The 21,651-nt window shown below is 35.6% G+C and overlaps 1 protein-coding gene across 1 annotated transcript in view; it reads right to left on the reverse strand.

Annotated features, from left to right (window-relative positions):
• The window catches only part of LOC118749679, a gene marked incomplete at its 5' end in the record, with an annotated part of 256,884 nt that extends 235,831 nt beyond the window's left edge, over positions 1 to 21,053 (reverse strand). The window contains 1 exon segment of the mRNA XM_036484478.1: positions 20,909 to 21,053. Coding sequence (XP_036340371.1) covers positions 20,909 to 21,053 — 145 coding nt within the window.
• Between the last annotated feature and the right edge of the window lie 598 nt (positions 21,054 to 21,651).

The raw sequence follows: 21,651 nt of genomic DNA on the forward strand, positions 1-21,651 counted from the left end.
CATCTGAGTATGTATATGTAAGTGTACATACGTACCTCAAGCATGCAGAGCGCCGCTCTGAGAGCGCGGTGACCTTACACACATACATACATGGTACATACATGTTATGATATTAAACATTTGAAAGCAAATTTATATACCTGGTTGTAGTTGAGTACGCAAAGATGCTTGCCACAAGTTGTTGATATCCGGAGATGGTCGGGTTCGTATTCCAGTGCAGGCAACATGCAAATTTTTTTTTTTAGTTTTTGTCTTAATTATTCACTTCACGGAAGCTTTTTCAGTACGAACGCGGTCATTTTAATATGCGCGTAATTGAATTGAATATTTACCAATATACAGTACTTTCGTTGACGTTTATAGTAAGATCAATTACGTTTCTATTTGATTTTAATATTTTTGTGCCTCAGTGTAGCCACAAAAACATCTTGCACTCGCTTAAAATATGATACTAGGGCCTACAAAAACATATATATTGAAAAAAAATCAAAAAATTTCAAAATTGCGAAATATTTAAAATTAAATAAATCGAAAACTAATATTTTTTTGGCAATTTTTTTTTTGCATGGTATCTCTGCATGTTCTTAAAATATTCTAAAATTTTCACGGATGTGTTTTTTTTTTTGTTTTTTAAAAGATATGAATTTTTGAGTTTTGGTAAAAACAAAAGTTTTTTTCTTTCGCAATCTATTAATAAAATTGTATCAAATTAGTACTCAAGTTTTGTATTTTGAGCAACAAGTATTAAGTGTAAGGCGAGTAAAGGACAACAAAGTAGAGTATACCCTCGGTAATGGCGACAGATTAAAATCAGTGATTCTTGCGATAACCGAGGTTGTTGCGATTACCGAGCTTTTCTTGTTATAATATTAAAGATAAAAACAACAAAAATGTAGTCATCAATTTCATACACATTCATTCCTTGTATAAATTCGCTCTTTTTACTACTCCACCAACATATTTTAGCTAATACTGCGTCAGGAAAATTATATCTAAGCAAGCTTCGCAGGCTGTTGAAACGGCTCGTTTTGTTCGTCTGATTCGGTTAGTAACTGTTGCATATAAAGCTGCTGATGTAAGTAGTGAATTGTTATACAGGGTGTCCCAGAAGTAACGTGCCAAACTTTAGGGGAAGGTAGGTGGGGGGTGAGCTCACTGATAAACAAAAAATTTTCAGGTAAAAGTGTCACCGTTTTTGAAATATTTACATTTTTTCGAATTTAAAAAAAATCGTGCCTTTTCATGTGTTTTCATTAACTGCAACTACAAACCGGGAAATACTTAGTAAATTTTTTATGTAAAATACTTCCAGATAGTTGCCTCTCCATACTCAAATGCAATGTAGTTAACATATATTAAGCAACCATCATAAAATTAGGACTATTTCTGGATTTTTAACTTTTTGATATTTTCTTCCCCAACTTTGACTATCTCGGGTGAAAAAAAATGTACTGAGCTATAACTTTACATTACATAAAAAAATTGCTCATTTAATAAAGATTTCAGAAAGGCGCTACACTTACTGTTTTGAATAGAAAAAAAAAGTTATTGCCGCTTTTGTGGGTAAAGGACTGAGACACGCTAGAATGTATTTAATAGATTTAAATTGAATTTGCTCTTGTTACCGTCAAATGACATGCTAAATAGTACAAAGGTACATTATTACCTGCTCCTGACATTATTTTGTGTTACTTACCGGAATTCGGATTAGAGTCTATAACAAGGGCTATATCTATCAATATTTTGTGTGAAGGATGGGTTCACGTGAAATAAGATATACATGAGATGTTTGAAGAAAAATTTATTAATTTATTGATAAAATATGCTCAAATTGGCGACCTTCTACTCTAACACAAGCTCGGCACCTTTTAAGAAAAGACGCTTTTAGAGATCTTAAACTCAATTGGGCTATCTCAGCAGCAGCTCCATTTATTTGTTCCCGCAAATGCTCTTCGTTTTGAATTGTTTTTGAATAAATTTTGTCCTTAAGAGAGCCCCAGTAGAAAAAATCTAATGGATTCAGGTCTGGCGATCGAGCGGGCCACGTGATTGGCCTGTATCGTCCAATCCATCGGCGAGGATAAGTTTCGTCTAAATGAGCTCTTACTTCACGCCCGTAGTGAGCAGGGCACCGTCATTTTGCAGCCATAGTCTTCGCCGCAGGTTTAAGGGTACATCTTCCAAAAGAGTTGGAAGCCGTTCCTGAAGGAACTCTAAATAACTGTGAGAGTTGAGTGTTGGCGGCAGTTCCTCAGGTCCCAATATCTGACAATTAAAAATACCGCACCATAAATTTATTTTGTACCGGTACTGCGAACGATCTTCCCTCATTTCGTGAGGATTGTCTATCTGCCAACTGTGAAGGTTATGTAAATTAAAATAACCATCACGTTTGCATGATGATTCATCGCTCCAAATTATTTTATTAAAAAAGTTGGGGTCTGATTCATGCATTCGCAACATTTCACGGCAAAATCTAACTGTCGACAGGTAATCTCTTTCTTGTAAAGCCTGAACACGTTGAATGTGGTATGGATGAAATCGATGGTCTTGTAAAGCTTTGTGAACTGTAGTTTTTGGTATTCCCGTCCGTCTTTCCATCATTCTCACTGAAGTCGATGGACCTAGTTCCACTTCCTCTAACACAGCTTCAACATCTACCGTTGCTGGACGTCCTATTTCACCGCCACGCCTTCCAGGTATGAGACCTTAAAAAAGTGAAAAATGATAGTTAACAAGCAATCAAACAAGAAAGGTGTAAAAATCACTTACCTTCATTTATTTCTCTATGAGTCCGGGCGAATACTTCACGACCCGGATGTCGTCGCATAACTTTTGCAAACACTTTTTTTAATTTTTTTCTGTTCGTGGACCTTCATTAAAGGTTGAAATAAAAGTTCTGAGCAAATTTCATCCAAATCGAAATGGGTCGAGTCCAATCATTGGTCGATTTGACACGGAATTACCCTTAAGGAAATTATTACTTATATTCAGGAAATTACTACTTATATTGAGTAAATTTACTTCCTAAAACTAATGACGCCTTATTTTTAGCATGAACCAGAATTAAGGAAAAACTTCTCAAATTGAGTAAATTTTTCGTAATATTAAGAAAAATCAGTAACTCTAAAATAAGGATACTGATTTCTTGTTTTAAGTTATATAACACTTGTATAGCAGGATTGCAATAGGATCAAAGCATATTAGGAGTATTCTCGAAATCTTGCAAAGCCATTGCACGTAGCACGGATTGCATAACTTGCAAACACACAACAACAAAATACATGGGAAACAGCATTTCCTATCGCTGCAAAGTATGCAACGTCTGGACCCATGTACATATTTTGAAAAAAAGCATGGCAAGATAAATGCGACTCGGTGCTAGCTGTTTTGTTGTTAGAATTGCTGCATATTTCTCTCATTCCTCTCATCTCGCTCACTTCATTTTTTTGCTGTATCTTGTTGTTGTATTTGATACAGAATTTCGCTGCTTTCTAAATATGCATCCCAGCCAGCAAAAAATCCGCAAACCGATCCAAAACGGAAAAGAAGTCGATGAAACCCAGATTTTTTCCGATTCCATTTCCAGATACTTTAATGATCCGTTTTCCCAATAAAGTGTGCGGCAGAAACGTATGTACGTACAGAAAGTACCAAAAATGGTGGTGAAAAGGATACGTTTTAGGCTGTTTTTTCAGAAATTTATCTGATTGAATTTTTCGTTCAATACGCTTTTCTTCTTCACTTCACAGATACTTTTTCATGGTTCAAGAGAAATAAAATAAAATTAGGAAGCGCCTGACGGAATTCGAACCCGGCACCTTCTGAAAGCTAACAAATAGCGGCACACTCTGCACGCTCAGCCACTGCCGACTACGCATGCATGCTTTCAAATGTCTAGCTGGAGCAAATAAAATACATCATCTTTTTCGGACGTTTTCCGGACACGAAAATGATAACTGTAGGAGTTTTTTCTATGCGTTTACGGAAAGTTGAACTAAACTGCACTGTCGGCAAAATTTACGTATCTTTGCTGGCTGGGATGTTGCCGCTTTGCAATGGGGTGCTCTCGTAATATAATAATGATAATAATAGATTGGCGCTTACACATATGCTAGTGTTTGGCCGAGCTTCTCCTCCGATTTATGGCGTGCGCCTTGATGTTGTCACACACAAAGCGGAGGGACCTACAGTTTTATGCCGACTCCGAACGGCGATTGTATTTTTATGAGAAGCTGTTTTTCATGGCAGAAATACACTCGGAGGTTTGCCATTGCCTGCCGAGGGACGACCGCTGTTAAGAAAAACCCTTTTTTCTATACTTTTTGCTATGTTGCTTTGACCAGGGTTTGAACCCAGGGGCTGCGGAGTGGGTGCTCTCGTACTCTTCCGAATTTGGAAGAGTATTTTTGCATTTCGGGCAATCCGTTCAACGTGCAAGACTTCGAGGATACCCCTATTGTCAAAGCATTGGCATGGCAAGATAAGAACTCGCGGGTTGACTTGTCAGTCGTAACTCCAAATTGAGTCTGCCTTTATTTAATTATACAATTCTTAATCTAACCTAAGCTGCTGTCGGTTGTTGTCGCTGTCACTGCAATTTTTAGGAAGCTGTTTCCTTTTGTTTTATTTCCATAATGTATTTGATGATGCTTCGGTTGCTGTCGCTGCCGCTGCAATTTGAGGAATCTATTTTATTTTGTTTTATTTCCATAATGTATTTGATGATGCTCCGGTTGCTGTCGCTGCCGCTGCAATTTTAGGAATCTATTTTATTTTGTCTTATTTCCATAATGTATTTGGTGCTGCTGCCAGTTATTGTAACTCGTTGTCTGTTGTGCTATTGCTTTGTCATAATAATAATTATTCCAGAGAATTTGATATTTAAGACATTTGTGCAGGTGCACCAGATGTGACATCATTTGAATAGCTAAGATTATCAGTGTCAGCAGTTTCGGTAGTAAAGCGGTTGCATTCCTTAACTCCCCCCTCTGTTAGATGAATTGTCCCGATTCAAAGATGAATAGTAATTGATCCTTTCCATCATTTGATCAATGGACATTGCTGGTTTTTGCATCGGAATTTGTTCGATGTTAGCTTTAACATTGGTTTTCTTATTTTCTCGACACTTACAAATTATTAGTATTGCTATTATTAAACTTATAATAACTATTAGACTGTAATTCATTATTTTGCTTTTTTTGGCTTCGTATCTGAGTTCTGTAATTTGCTAAATATTTTCAATATTTCTAAAATGCATATCTTCCATACTTAAATTCTTCATGACTGTTGTATTAATTAATCTGAAGGGGTTTGGTAAAAGTTGTACTGCGAGAGGTTTACGATGTTTATAAGTTACTTTATCAATTTCAATATTACAGTCTTCAAATCGTATCAAATAATTTCCGTTAATAGTAAAATTGTTAGAACTACAGTTGTGATATATAGTTTGATTCTTTGCATTGATTACATAAACATGGTTTGTATCCATTTCAATTACTTTTGATTGGTTATTAATCATATATTTACAGTGCATTTTTCATTATATTCTTCTAATTCTTTCTTGAAGGAAGTCTTTTTATATATAACACCATTTAGAGATAAGATTTCATTTTCTTGGATATAAATTTCTGCTTGATTAACATTGGGTATAGGTTGAACATAGCTTGATTGATAGGTTTCTTTAGTAAAACAGGGAATTTTAACTAATATTACAATATTTCCGTTATGAGTGACAATCACAATTTTGATCTTACTTAATTTTTCAAAAGCTATATTAAAGTTTAAACTGTCGTCATCTGTGATAATATCCCTGCTCAGAAGGTTATTTTGGCTTGTCATTAGGATTTCTTTGATTCTTATGATGTTAGTCTCAATATACATTAGATTTTCTAACAGTTTGTTAGTCCACTTTTCTTTTGATAATTTGTTTAGTTCTGTGTTAACTTCATTAATATTTTGAAACAATTCCTTGTAATGATGATTTAGATTAGCAGTGATAGTTTTAATTTCATGGTTAAATTTCTCATTAATATTTTTCTGAAGATTGATTTGTTCAATTACAAAATACAAAGACCACTGGTGAAGCTTTTTGGTATCGGCCCAAACCGACAAACGGATGTAGTACCGAATAAGAAGAAGATCTGGATGATTGTAGTATACAAGAATACGGATAACGAACACGTGAGCAAAATATTAAAAGGACAAATACCGTACATAAAAAACTGATTACTGCAAATTTGATATAGGAAATTCTAAAATTCATTTTACATTTTCTAAAATCCCATTGACGTTTTCTAAAATCCAATTGACTATTCTAAAATCCAGTTGCCGCTTTCTAAAATCCAGTTCACTGTTCTAAAATCCAATTTACGCTTTCTAAAATCAAGTTGACTATTCTAAAATCGAATTAACGATTTCTAAAATTCGATTGATTATTCTAAAATCCAATTGACTCTTTCTTACATCCAATTGACCCTTTCTAAAGTCCAATTGGAAATGGTGTAGAATACGAATCTATTGTTTGGAATCTCCGCTACCAAGTTCATTCAGATAGGATTGACTCAATTCAAAAATAATTCTTGCTTTTTGCATTGCGTGATATTAACTGGGATTCAGACTACAATCTCCCCCCTTACACTAGTCGTCTAAAGCTCATAAATTTGCCTACACTCGCAAGTCGTAGAGAAATGCTTGATTAATAGCCTTCTGGCTGAGGTAAATTTTAATGTTCTCTCTCGAGTGTCAAGACACTTTCGACCTCTATTTTTGAAGCCATGCAGAACTAATTTTGAACTAAACGAATAATTTCGTTGTTTATGTCAAGATTTTAACTCTCATTCCAGCATCTTTGACATATCGGACTCGATTTTTGCTATAAAGAAAACTATCATTTCCACTGTCAATAATTGAAATATCTTTAGCATATCCAATCAGCTGATGAATTTGATTATGTAGCTGAATAGTTTTAGATCTCGATACTTAACAAACTCCTGTTTCCACGACTCGGCACAAAAAAAAAGGTTCCGTACGTCATGCGGACTGCGCCCCACGTGTCGGTTGGGCGGGAATGGGGGGTAAAAACCGTTGGGAATAATTAATTAATAAAAAAAAATTCTATGGGACTGAGATATATTATTTTCTAATTTTCAGTCCATTTATAAAAGCGTGGTATATTAAAAAGTTTTATTTTATTTTATTGTATACTAGCTTTTACCCGCGGGTTTCACCCCGCGCTTTTATACAAATATGAAAAATAATTTAATGATGTTAGATTTTATTTCTGTGCCCATTTTGTTATTGCTCGTTATTTTTTTAGCGAGTTAAGGTATTTAGGCCGTTTAAAACTATGAAATTATAAAATCTCGTCTGCGCGCTAGGCATACGAAAGCTATCAATCCCTCTAAGTTTGCCTTAAAATGGTTCCAGGTATATGACGCGTGAATGTGTAACCTTCTTGGAGGTGCCACGGCGGGTTCTAATATTTCCAACTCAAATTTAGTAACCTGGCCTTGATAAAATACCACTTCTCATTACTGTAGCAAATGCCTCAAGAGAGCTTTCGATTATAAGGGCGACTCTCCTTTTTCCATTTAATGAAATTTATTGTCAGTACGGCACTTATAAAATAAATCTCCATAACAAATTTAAAATACTTCGAGAGGTTTTCTATCCTTCCAGAGATATGTATAAAGAAGTTTTTAGTATGTATGGGAGGCGACATGCCTTCTTTTCTAATAACTCACATTTATTCCATGAGCAATTGATACATTTTGTATACTCAACTCTATATCAAATTCCAGTATTCTTCCATAAACACTTCCAGGGATATGTGGCAAGAAAAAGCAAATGTGTACTGGAAGTGCCACGCCCCTTTTTCTTATAACCCTAATCTTCTTCCATGAATTTAGAATTGATTTTACATACCCCAGTACCAAGTCCCAGTACTCTACCATGAACACCTCTAGAGATGAGCAGTATAAAACAGTAAATTTGTACGGGAGGAACCATGTCCCCTTTTCGAATAACGCAAAGTTTTCTCCATGAGAATGGAATTAATTTTGTATACACATCTCGGTGCCAAGTTCCAGTCCTCTGCAATAAACACCTCCAGAGATATGCAGCATAGAAAAATCAATTTGCATGGGAGTTGCCACACCACCTTTTCCAATAACTCTCATTTTTCTCCATGGGTATGGTATGAGTTTCACATACATACATACATATGTATTTCCATACGAAGCTTGAGTGCTTTACCGCAAACATTTGAATAGATATGCAATATGAAACTTTCAGTCAGTATGGCAGGTGCTACGCCTCTTTACCAAAAACGTCCATTTTTCTCCGTGAATATGAACATGATTTCACACAGTGTTGGCAAACTGTAATCTGATTAATGATTAAAAATTAACGATTAAAATGTTAATCGCATTCGACGATTAAAATTAATTAGTCGTAATGAACTGTACGATTAATGATAACATTTTTTTTATCGTTAATCGCTGGCTGCGATTACGTTTAATTAATTTAAAACATTAATCGTTAATCCAATTAAAAATAAAATCTGATTAATTTTTCTAGTTTGTCCGAGTTTGAAACCAAACACCAGTTATAGTAAGAATTTTGTGTTTTACGCTTATAAAAAGCGCATAATATAAAAAAATTATAATTATTGTTATTAGTAATACATAAACTGGCAACTTTTACAAACCTAGTTTGTAAAACGTTTGTTGGTATATATCTTAATGAAAATGCAAACCAAATTGCTTAGATTGGTGAGGAAACCCGACTTAGCCATACCGGATTAACTTGGTTTGTGTGCACAGGGAAATTCCAGCATAACTTAATTAATCACCAAACCTACTTGATCAAATTAAGAGTTAATGATTAAAAATTAATTTTTTTAGCCCGGTTACGATTAGCTGTTTATCTAGATTAAAGTTATTCATGATTAACTGTGATCAAATTGAATTTAATCGAATTAACTAACTGATTAAAACATCAATCGATTAATTCCAACATTGATTTCACATACAGATCACTATACCAAGTTTCAGTTCTCCCCGACAAATACTTCCAGAGATATGTATGTAATATGAAAATTCCAATTTGTGTGGAAGGGGTCTTGAGTTACCGGACTTACTTTCAGTCTAAGACCATCCTTCCGAAATCCGTAGTAAGCGTACTAAACTTCCATCTGATCGGAAAACCGGTTAAGGAAGTAGCCTATTTTTCAATCCAGGTCATAAACCATCTTTGAGCAAAATTTAATTTTCAAACAGCTGGCAATTCTTAAAAAAGTAAAATAAAGTAAAAAGTAGTTAAAGTAAGCTATCTGTGTGCAAACTTTCATGCAAATCAGTTCAATCATTTACGCGTATTAATTTAATTTAACTTTCCTAATACGTGATAACTCTTAAAATAGTAGCCTATTTTCAAACGTAGGTTCTATCGTAGGTTCGTAGCTATCTCTGTGCGAAATGGTATGCAAATTAGTTTCATTAAAACTTTTTTAACAGGAGGCAACTCTTCCAAAAAAATTAGCCTATTTTCCACTGTAGGTCATAAGCTATCTGCTTGCAAAATTTCATGCAAATCCGTTCAGACTTTTCCGCGTATTAATTTAATTAAACTTTTTTTAGCAGGTGGTAACTCTTAAAAAAAGTAGCCTATTTTTCAGCCCAGCTCATAAGCTCTCTGTGTGAAAACTTGCATGCAAATCAGTTCATTAATTTCCGCGAATTAATTGAATTAAACATTTCTAACAGGTGGCAACTCTTAAAAACTGTAGCCTACTTTCTAACGTAGGTCATAAGCTATCTGTGTGCAAAATTTCATGCAAATCCGTTTAGTCGTTTCCGCGTATTAATTTAATTAAACTTTTTTAACAGGTGGCAACTCTTCCAAAAAATTAGCCTTTTTCTCACTGTAGATCATAAGCTATCTGCTTGCAAAATTTCATGCAAATCCATTCAGTCGTTTCTGCGTATTAATTGAATTAAACTTTTTTAACAGGAGGCAGCTCTTAAGAAAAGTAGCCTATTTTCCAATCTAGGTCATAACCTATCTGTGTGCAAATTTTCATGCAAATCCATTCAGTCGTTCCCGCATATTAAATAAATTAAACTTTTAACCAGGTGGCAACTCTTAAAAGAACAGCCTATTAACCAATCTGGCACATCAGCTGTCTGCGTACAAAACTTCATGCAAATCCGTTCAGTCGTTTCCCCGTGATGATTTCCCAAACATCCAAACATACAAACTTTCACATTTATGTATATTAGTATAAGATTTAAACTTATCGTGCTTGTCGAAACAAAAAACTTTTCAACATATATGTAATACTTCTATATTGGCAGTAAGCTAACTTCTCAATGTGTAAGCATTCCGAAATCAAAGCGAGACAGCCCAGTAGAAATTAGTTATATGCATTCATGAAGAATGCTTGCTATATGAGTGAATCAGTGTGAACAATTCATGCGTACTTAGTCATGAATTTCCACAAATAAATTCAAATTCTAGCGAACTGCAAGCGAACGTACGTTGTTGTTGTTTTAAGTACATTTCTTGATAAATTTGAAGTGGAATTTTTGTAATATTTTCTGTCTTGTACAAAAATTTTAGTGAACGGGCGTGTTGTGCGATACTCTTTTCAGCACTAACGAGCTTTTACAAGATCTGGGAGTCTAGTGCCGTTTTTGTGAATGTATTGTGTACGTGAGTGACGTTTTTTGTATGTGTTGAGTACATGCCCAGTAGACATTTTATGTATACGACATCGCTGCTGTTGGTGGCATGAGCTTGCTGCTGTGTATACATGCCATTATAAATGAACCTTCATTTCCATTTCACACGCGAGGTTTCTCAGAGCGAATGCGTACGCTAACCATACACTTGTACTACTGCTGTATGCATATGGCTGTATTAATGTTTCAAACATACAAAAATGCATTAATGGAACAGTATTAAAGCATTATTACAAGATATGTATCCCCATATGTAAATGCTACTTTTTTCTGATATATTTTAATATTCGGGGACATACAAAAAAGTAGCATTTACATATGCAAATGAATATCTTGTAAAAGCCCGTTTATTGCTGAAAATAGTATCACACAACATGTCCGGTCACTAAAATTTTTGTACAAGACTGAAAATATTACAAAAATTCTACTTCAAATTTATAAAGAATTGTACTTAAAACAACAACAACGTACGTTCGCTTGCAGTTCGCTAGAATTCACTACGCATGAAATGTTCACAATAATTCACTCATATAGCAAGCATTCTTCATGAATGCATACAACCGATTTCTACTGGGTGTTAATTTATAAACGAACGGGTTCCTTTTCTTTCATACTGGTTTATTGATTGTCTGTACTGTCATGTTTTCGGACGGTACTAGCTCTTACTGCCAATATAGGAGTATTACATATATGCTTTTCATGAACGCCCAATTTCCGAATTTTATTGAGAAGCACCCTATCTCAGAATTTGGTTCAAATACGCCCTATCTCAGCTGAAAAATACATTGAAAATGTGCAATTACGCAATTATGTGACAACGGAAGTTATTTTTTTCTTTTCTCACAAAATCACAAAACTCTACTAAATGTAGATGGCTCTCTTCATGAAACTTATTTTAATATGATTTGGAGTATTTCTATTAGAGTTTCTTGAAATAATGCAATCTATTTCAATTTTCTTTTACAACCCCAAGTGTGAAACGTTACGTGTCATGGCTTGACGTCACATAAATTTTCATCGTGATATTTTTGTTAATATTGCTTTAAAATTAATTTTTAACGCGAATAAAACATAAATTTTATGTCGAACATACTTTATATTTTGACTTCAGCACCAGTTCAGGGTCAATTTTAGGGAAACCTATGATGTATTATGATTCATACGCGAAATTCTACCATAAATACGAATTTTTAAAATGTCTCGACTTTGACGCCACCTAGCAAAACCATTTTTCGCAAACCTGTTTCTGCTGAAATAACCAGTATTTGATTAAAAAAGCAGACAAGTTGGCCCATAAATACGTTGCATATATGACTTTTGTTTTTTTCGCGGTAGACCTTCCGATGGAAACGCCCATATATGTAAGCTCCAATCTATTATTTTATAAATATCGAAGCACTGGGAGGTTACTCTGCCTTAGGGTAGAAAGTGGTTGTTCAATTAAATATATGGGACATTTTTCAGTATTTGTGAAATCCAATTTTGCGATTATCGCGTCGAAATTTAAAACTGTATTAAACGATGCCAAAATGACGTCAGCAGAATTTTATTCCTAACTAGCAAATATCCGGCGTGCTTCACTGCGCCTTGAACGTATTTTTGTGCTGTTTGATACCCTTATTGTAATATTTAATTTATTTTATCAAATTAATTAAATCAAATTTTTGAAATAGGTGGCAACTCTCCTCCAAAATATTTGCGGCAGTAAACTTTCCTAAGCCTCTTTAGTTTGATACCCATATTGCAATATTCAATTTATCTTATCAATTAAATTAAATTGAAATTTTCAAACAGGTGGCAATCTTCAACAAATAATTAATATTCTCTCTTTCGACATCCATATTGCTATATTTTCTATATCTTATCAATTTACTTAGCTACTTAACCTCTCTATTTTTTTTCTTTCTATATTTTACCGGCCATCTTCACTAGGGATGAAACGATATTATTCAGGTATCGATACTTTTACTTGGAAGTAGTATCGAAGGAAAGTATCGGTACCTGAAAAATATCGGATCTAAAGTATCGGTACCTACTCATATCGATACTTTTAGCTATGAAGGTATTCCTTGTGAACTAAATAAGCAATATTGTACGTTTTTTATGTCATAACTTAGCTAGTATCTGGGAATCCTAAACTCCAAACTATACACTCAGAAAAAAGCATTTCCCTAAAACAAGTAAAGAGTATCCTTATTTTAGAGTTACTTTTTTTCCTTAATACTATGAGGCTTTTTAAAAGTTATGAAAATATTGTTCTCTGTTTGACTTCTCAAACTCTTTGTTCGGTCTAGGTATGCTTGTAGAGTCGTAACTGGGCAGATTCTATCATTCTCAGTAAATGTCGGAATGACCAAATCGGTGTTTTTATTTTATCAGGAATTTATATTATTGCGGAACTAGCATTAAAATTTATATTTGAAATTTTTATTTTGGATAAAGTTTGAACCCTTTGCGCCGTCACTAACGCCAAGAGGATAGCAAGCTTCTTAGAAAGACAATCAAGATCTAATTCACTGTTCGGTCTGATCGCATTTGGGACGTTGCCGTTTTAATACTGACACCCCTTTACAGAATCTTTTAATTGTTGGATCTCTCCCAATATCCCACGTTAACAATAATGATATAGCAGATCTGTAGGTATTAAGAATGCCATACTTATATTTGCCGGTCGCTAACGGTGACAAAAATTCCAACACTGCCGACACCGTCGGTTCAAAAGGGGAAAGAGCCTTGATCCAACAAAATTCATACCAGGAAATTATTGGCTTATTGTGTGGGTGTTTTCAGACAACGATGCTAAAATGTATTGCACAGATTCTTCTGGGGCTTGTTTCTTGATGAACTCTTCCCTGATAATTTGCCTGCAACTAAGGTTAGCGACTTCCATGCGGGGTGGAATTCCCTGAAAGGAGAACGCAGCAGATGAATATCTGTTAAAGTAAATAGGTTCAGACACAAGTAAATCATTAAAAAGTGGAAACCAAGGTCGGGAGGGCCACTTTGGTAAAACCAAAATGCCTTCTGCTTGGTTCATTATTTTCCTGATTACTTTTAGAATAAGCGCGAACGCAGGGAAAGTATAAAACTCCAGATTAGACCAATCTATCGTAAATACATCTATTTTTGTAGCCTCCGGATCCGAAAACCAAGAACAGAAAATTGAACATTTTGTGTTATCATTCGCTGTAAACAAGTCAATTTTTGCCTGGCCCAACTTGGCTACAAGTTCCTTGAAAAAATAATCTGCCAGCTTCCGTTCCGTTTCTTCGGATATTATGCGCGATTCTCTATCAGCTTCAATGTTAATTGCTCAATGTTGAATCCACAACTTTCTTTGTTGGCACCATTGCCAAATTTCTTTGCTAAGTTCCGACAGTTTCAGGTATTGTATACTACTCATTTTGTTTATATAGCTAATCGCGGTTGAGTTGTCTATCCTGAATAAAATTACAGCAGACTTTATGTCATCAGCAAAGCATTTTAGTCCGTAGAAAGCGGCTTGTAATTCAAGCAGGTTAATGTGGGTTTGCTTCTGCCTATCACTCTACCAACCATGCGAGTATTTACTTGCGCATGAAATTCCCCAGCCAGAAAGCGAGACATCGGGGAAAATTTCTAAAATAAATTTCCCTTCTCTGATGGGATTATTTACTGCATCGATGTTATTGATTCACCAATCAAGCTCTTCGTGCAAGTAAGAGTCAATATGAACTTTTTGCTCGTAATGTCCGTTGCTTTTTCTAAGAGCTAAAAATTTGTGTCTCTCCAGCTGTTTTGTATAAAACTATTGAACTGCGATAAGGTAGCCTATAAATTGAGCTAGAAACGTAATTTTCACCACAGACATTGACTTCAGGTTTTTGGCTGCTATTTTGATTTTTTCACGTTTCTCTAATAAAAGACTCATACAAAAGCTATGTGCATTTACTACAAATACTAAAAACTTGCAGATCGGAGACGGTTCTAATTGAAATTTTTGCCAGTTTATCCTGAAACCTAATTTTTGCAAAAGCGATGTCATCTCCGCGATGCTTTTCCTGCAGAGTAAAGCTGAATTTCCTAATAGCAGCATATCGTCAAGGTACACGACTGATTTCCACCATCTCGATCGCAACTCCTTGACGACTGGTTTGATTACTCTAGTAAATATATAAGGAGCCACCGATTGACCAAAAGGTAAGAAATTAAACTCGTACAACTGTTTTGCGAAAATAAATTTCAAAAATTTTCGGAAAATTTCATGAATCGGTATCAGAAAATATCCTCAATGTCAGTGGTTTCTGGAGAGTATTTGTGTAAACGTTTTCCAATCCTCGAGCTTAAAATGAGGAGCAACAATAAATTTATTTAGCATTTTCATGTTTAAATAAAGCGTTTCCCGCTACTTGGTTTTCCAATTAAAAATTACGACGACACGAATTAACCCTCACTTGGGTTACATGCACTAATTGCACCCTTCCTCAGAAGATGTTTAATTTCTGCTTCACAGTCAGCGATCTCCTCATCGTTAAAATGAGGTTCTTAGGGTACCCGACTTTGATATACTCGTGAGCAAAATGAAATTTTATATCCAACTATAGCCTGCAATGCTTTCTCGTCTGAGGTAAGTTGTCGTCAATGGCAATTATGTATACCTTAATTAGCGACGGTAGTTGCTGCGATTCCTGCTGCGATTTCTGCTGCCCCGATGATGCTGTGTTTTGTTCCGAGACACATTGCCCCCTGTCTGGTAGCTTTTCTTCTGGTCGCACTACCTGACAGGGGGTTTCACGTTTAAATATTGCTTCGGCTTTTTGCCTGATTATGGCTTCGGAGTTACAGTTGTTGAGGTAGCTTACGATGCCTTCAGCATGTCTTTTCCTGCTTTCTCCAACGTTGAGGCTGTCTTGACTCGTTCGGTGAAAGATTCACCAAACAGGAGCGTGTCCACTGGACCCTCTGTTGCAAAACTTTTGGACAATAAGGTTATACAAGGCAATATAAATGAGCGCCTGGTTGTAGATAGTTTGCAAGTCTGTTAAAATTCTGCCTGCGTCTCCAAGAGCTGCATTAATGGCCCTATTTGTTTCATCTTCAGGGTCTTGTTTCAATGTTTTTGAAAACGCTTGAGCCAAAGCGCTTAATGCCGCACCAAGCTGGTTTTGAAGCGCAAATTGAAAACTATCTCTTCTGGAAGTATGGGCGCCAGTGTTAGTTCAGCTCTGGGTTTAAAGCTGGACCACCCAAGCCTGGACAGTTTTCCAGAATTTGATATTTTTCTAAAAGTTCTGCTCTGCCCTCTGGTGTTAGCCTTGACTTTGCTAGAGCTAGCCAGTTTTCTGCGATTGGCTGAAAAATCTTCAGCTCTTGTCTGTGTGTTGCAGTATTTGGACCAATAAATGCCAACATGGAGTCCGACAAGACTTCTTCAAAGTCTGGCGACTCCGGCGACAGGCCTGAATCTTTGGCAGGCTCGGCACACTGTTCGCCTACTCCACTTCCTGAAGTTAAGAAATTCCAGCGATTATAAATAATGTCAGGTGAGGGTTTCATTGTATATACTGGTTGACGTGTCGTTCTCCTCGAGATACGTTCCGTCATTTTGCTCAGAATTTCGGTGATCATCCATGTAGCGTATTCTATTAGCATATTCAAAACTTCTCGAGCGTAAATAACGGGTAGAACCGAGCTATGGGATGAGCACAAATGGCGTCTCGGTCTACGCACATAACCTCTACGCTGCGAATTTCGAATTGATTGATGCGAAGTAAAATGACTGCTTGAACTGGAGTCTCGATGAACAGACCTGCGACCATGCCGCTTTGACGATTCTCGCGTTACGTCGCTCTTTCGACCTTCAGTATCCCGCTCCAGTTTTGCAATTCTGCGCATAGCATCGGCCAGAATAGATTGCGAAACGTCAGTTTTTGCTGCTTTATCAATTCCTCTGCTATTTTTTCGTTTAACAAGTAAGAACACGTGCGACTAGATCAGCACAACAAAACGTAATGAAGAAACTAATGACAAGATGGCAGACCAAGCCAAGGGCTGCCACCTTTCGTGAAATTCTACAAAATTCTTTTAGAATTGTGAAATGTTGTGACTAGATCTTGCAATTGGCGTTACTATAAGTTATTGATCTCGAGGACGAGACAGTGTGGTATAAGTTTTTTTTTTTTTACGCGAAATGAAGACCAAATTATCCATTGCCACCTTCTTGTTTTTATTAAAGCCAGAAGTTTTACCTCCTAGATTTTCGCGAATTTCTCACTTCTAATTTTTTTCTGTAAAATAAGAGTAATGAAATAAAAAATATAAAGAACTAGCGGTACCCCGGTGTGCTTCTCTACACCAAATATTGAAAAATATTGAAAAATTAATGAAAAATCCTGCACGCCGTACTTCCTTTTGTTGGAAGTGCTCCTCAACATTTTGCGATCTTCTTTGCGTTAACATCATGTTCGCATGACGCGCACGTCGACCTATATTATAACGACTGGCTCGTGGTGGATTTCTTAAACGCTGTGCTTCTACAGCTGTATTCTGCGCATACCGTCCACGTCGTACTTCATTTTGTTGGGAGTGCTCCTCAACATTTTGTGATCTTCTTTGCGATAACATCATGTTCGCAAGACGCGTACGTCGGCCTATATTTGAACGACTGGATCGTGGCATTTTATTCAATAGCGAACGAAAAACTCAATGCATAGGAACGAATTCGATAAATCGTATGGTAAACGCACTTTTTTTAAAATAATCAAATGAAATTCACAATCGACAGTAAAAGAGCACTTGAAAAAACTTCAAACAAATTTGTGCAAAAATATTGAAATTGACGAAAAAAAATAAAATGAAATATGAATTAAGAACTATATTAAACACACGTGTTGATTCTCCAAAGTCCAAAATAGAAAGACCGAATATCAATGTATACCACCTTTTCGATAATACCATGAAATGACAGATATGTTGTGTTGTGGTGACTTTCATTCCATTGGCTCTACAAAATCCCTATTGAAAAACTTGCAGCCATGTTTATACTTGACTTAATTTATCCGAAGAAAAAATAAACACAGCATATTATAGCAACAATTTTTCACTATGTTTTCGATTTTTCATGTATGTGCTGTTGTACCATATACGTGGTTCATGTGACAAACATAAACTGTCATATATCAAGAACCGCTGGACCGACTTCGGGCCCACTTCACATAACCCATCTGTATGATAGTCCGAATATACCGTTTAAATTTGGTAGAATTCGTGCACTTATTTTTTTATTTAAGATGGGAGGTGCCACGCCCCCCTTTCCCAATACCGCACATTTTTCTCCATGAGTATGGAATTATTTCATATGTCTCTATACCAATTTCCAGTAATCTACTACAAATATTTCAAGAGATATACCAGATGAAAATTTTAGTTAGTATGGGAGGTGCCACACTCCTTTTTACGAATTCGGGAAAACTTCACATAAACCATCTGCATGATAGCCTGAATATGCCGTAAAAATTTGGTTGAATTCGGTGAAGCCGTTCTCAAGTTATAAGCTCACACCAAAAACGTGTACTTATTTTTATACATAAGATACATATGCCACGCCCCCTTTTCCAAATTTGGGCAAACTCCACCTAAAATATCTGCATGATGGCCCGAATAAGCTAGTATGGGTGGTGCCAGGCCCCCTCTTCCGAATTCGGGGAAACTTAACACAAACCATCTGCATAATAGCCCGACTATGCCGTATAAATATGTTTGAAATCTTGTACTTATTTTTTATATATAAGATGGGAGGTGCCACGCCCTCTTTTCCAATACCGCCCATTTTTCTCCATGAGTATGGAATTATTTGATATACCTCTATACCAACTTCCAGTACTCTACCACAAATATTTCAAGAGATATACAACATACAAATTTTAGTTAGTATGGGAGGTGCCACACTCCTTTTTACGAATTCGGGAAAACTTCACATAAACCATCTGCATGATAGCCTGAATATGCCGTAAAAATTTGGTTGAATTCGGTGAAGCCGTTCTCAAGTTATAAGCTCACACCAAAAACGTGTACTTATTTTTATACATAAGATACATATGCCACGCCCCCTTTTCCAAATTTGGGCAAACTCCACCTAAAATATCTGCATGATGGCCCGAATAAGCTATATAAATTTCGTTGAACTCGGTGAAGCCGTTCTCAAGTTATAAGCTAACTCACTAATTTTTATATATAAAATAGAGGCGCCACGCCCCCTTTTCCGAATTTAAGCAAACTTCACGTAAACCATCTGCATGATAGCCCGAATATGTCGCATAAATTTGGTTGAATTCGGTTAAGCCGTTCTCAAGTTATATGATCACACCAAAAACGTTCACTTATTTTTATATTTTAGTTAGTATGGATGGTGCCACGCCCCACAGTGGTTCGGATAGCAGATCTAGCTGGACGAAAGTCAAAATTTTTTTGTTTTTAAAATACTTGATGGTACTTGGAATACATTCCTGACAATACATTCAAATAGAAATTGCATTTATTAAAGCATTAACATATGAAAACAAACAAAAAAAGGTAAGTCAACGCCGCCTATTTGAGAACTCTATTTTAAAAGCTGAAATTTAACTTAAACGATTGCTAATTGCACTCACAGATATTTGCATAATTGCAAATTGACTTTATAAACAAAAAATTACACTTATTCCGCTACAGATTCAGAGGTCATAACGCAATTTATGTTCACATTGGAATAAGCAAATTTATTCTGAAAAATCGTCGTTTTGATTAATTAAAAAAATAAATTAAAGAATAGGAAAAGTAAAGGCCGCCGAAGGCCGTTATAAAACCACTTACATATTATTCTTTACACCTTCGCAAATGCAAAGGGTAAGTTCGATAACCAAGTCTAACCAATTGGCTTAGATATTTACATTTTAGTGACGGTATGTCAAATCTCAAAATTCAATAGTAATTATTAACAGGAATGTATCTGAATATAAATATAAGATCAGTGGCGGATCCACGGGGGAGAGGGGGAAAGGGGGTAGGGGTTGTGTGTTAAAACAGAAAAATACTTGTAGTTATAAAAACTTTGGTTATGTAAGAGTTAAAAAAATAGTAACTCGCGAATTTTCTGCTTTCTGAAATTAAAAAATTAGACAACAGGCATGCAAATCTTTAAGCGCTGTTATAAAATTTTTTCTGAAATTTATTTGTGTTTCTTGCTGTGATCTTATATTTTAGTCGTGGTAAATAAAATCTTAAAAAGTGAGTTGTTTGACATTTGGAGAAGTGTTGCTGAAACTTCTAAAAGACAATAACGTGTCCGTGATTGAGTGATTAGTAAATTGAAAGAAATATCTGATGAAAATGCTCGTTCCGAAGTAAATAAAATAAATTAAGTAAATGACTTTAGATTCGTAATCAGCAACCCAGAAAACCCCCAGATACCCAGTTACATAAAAATCTACCGATTTTTTTTTAATTTTCGTCCGCCATATTGGATCCGCCATTTTGAATTTTTGGTAAATGACTTTAGACATGTAATCAGCGACCCAGAAAACCCCCAGATACCCAGTTTCATAGAAATCTACCGATTTTTTTTATTTTCGTCCGCCATATTGGATCCGCCATTTTGAATTTTTGATAAGTGACTTCAGATTCGTAATCAGCGACCCAAAAGTCCCCTAGGTAAGAAGTGGTGTAAAAATCCATCAACGAGTATTTGTTTAAGAAGTTTCGTCCAGCTAGATTTGCTATCCGAACCACTGTGCGCCCCCTTTTCCGAATTCGAGAAAACTTCGCATAAACCATCTGCATGATAGATCGAATATGCCACATAAATTTGGTTAAATTCGGTGAAGCCGTTCTCAAGTTATGAGGTCACACCAAAAACGTGCACTTATTTTTATATATAAGTTTGATAAACACACACTACACTCATTTTGTTTATAGTGCCAAATATCACCTAGAGCTGGCGATATAAATAACGCAAGGTATATCGCAAATACATTTACACCACACTTGCAGAAACACTACCATGCGATAACTACACAGAAGGATTGCATTTTTCAATATAATCCATATCGCAAAGTTACAGAAACGGGCTACTGGTTATAACATTATCGTACGATGCGTAATGTAATAGTGTAGTGTTTTAATATGTACATCGACATTCTCATACGCACCATATTGACGGCACTCATTTCCTCTTTGAGAGCTTTCTTCTCGAAGATGTGTTCCTTGCATTCTTCCCGCAATGTTGTCAATTCGTTTTTTAAACTTTCAATATCCTTCATTAATGTTTGATTATGCCCTTCGATTTTTTTTGTTCTGAAAATAGAAAAAAACGATTCTTCAGAAATTTTATGAACTTATGCAGTATTTTGAAAAGCCGCATTGTTTAAAACGGCACTTGAGAATGTTTGCATTTTTCCTGCAATTAAATAGGAACAATTTGCAAATGTAAGCATTTTTCTTAAATTACAGTTCATAACAGAAGTGTAAATGATGTAGTTATATATCTTGAGGGTTATATATGTGCATAGTTATATCCCAGTGGTAAAAGCTAATGTTTGGGAATGCAAAAAGTAATGGATAACCGCTATAACCTGCACACGAAAAGATGCAAGAATTTCTCCACAGCGATGTCATACGAAAGTAAAGTGTCGCATGTCGCTTTACGAAACTACAAATGGAATATACAGTATATTTTGCTTAGCTGCACATCCTTCTTTGCACGAAAAACTTGTGCACTTAACCGAAAAAGGCACTTAAGCGAATTTTCTTTACTACTTCAATGAGGAAGGTATCCAAGTCCCTATGAAAGCAAATAATGGAGAAGCACTTACCACGTAGAAATTACTGCAAGCGAAATTTTTACCGAATAGTATCTAATTATCTATATAACTACATAAATTTATAGCCATTT

Source organism: Rhagoletis pomonella, unplaced genomic scaffold, assembly GCF_013731165.1.
Source record: "Rhagoletis pomonella isolate Grant_MI unplaced genomic scaffold, Rhpom_1.0 Rhpom_scaffold_00031, whole genome shotgun sequence".
Classification (NCBI taxonomy): domain Eukaryota; kingdom Metazoa; phylum Arthropoda; class Insecta; order Diptera; family Tephritidae; genus Rhagoletis; species Rhagoletis pomonella.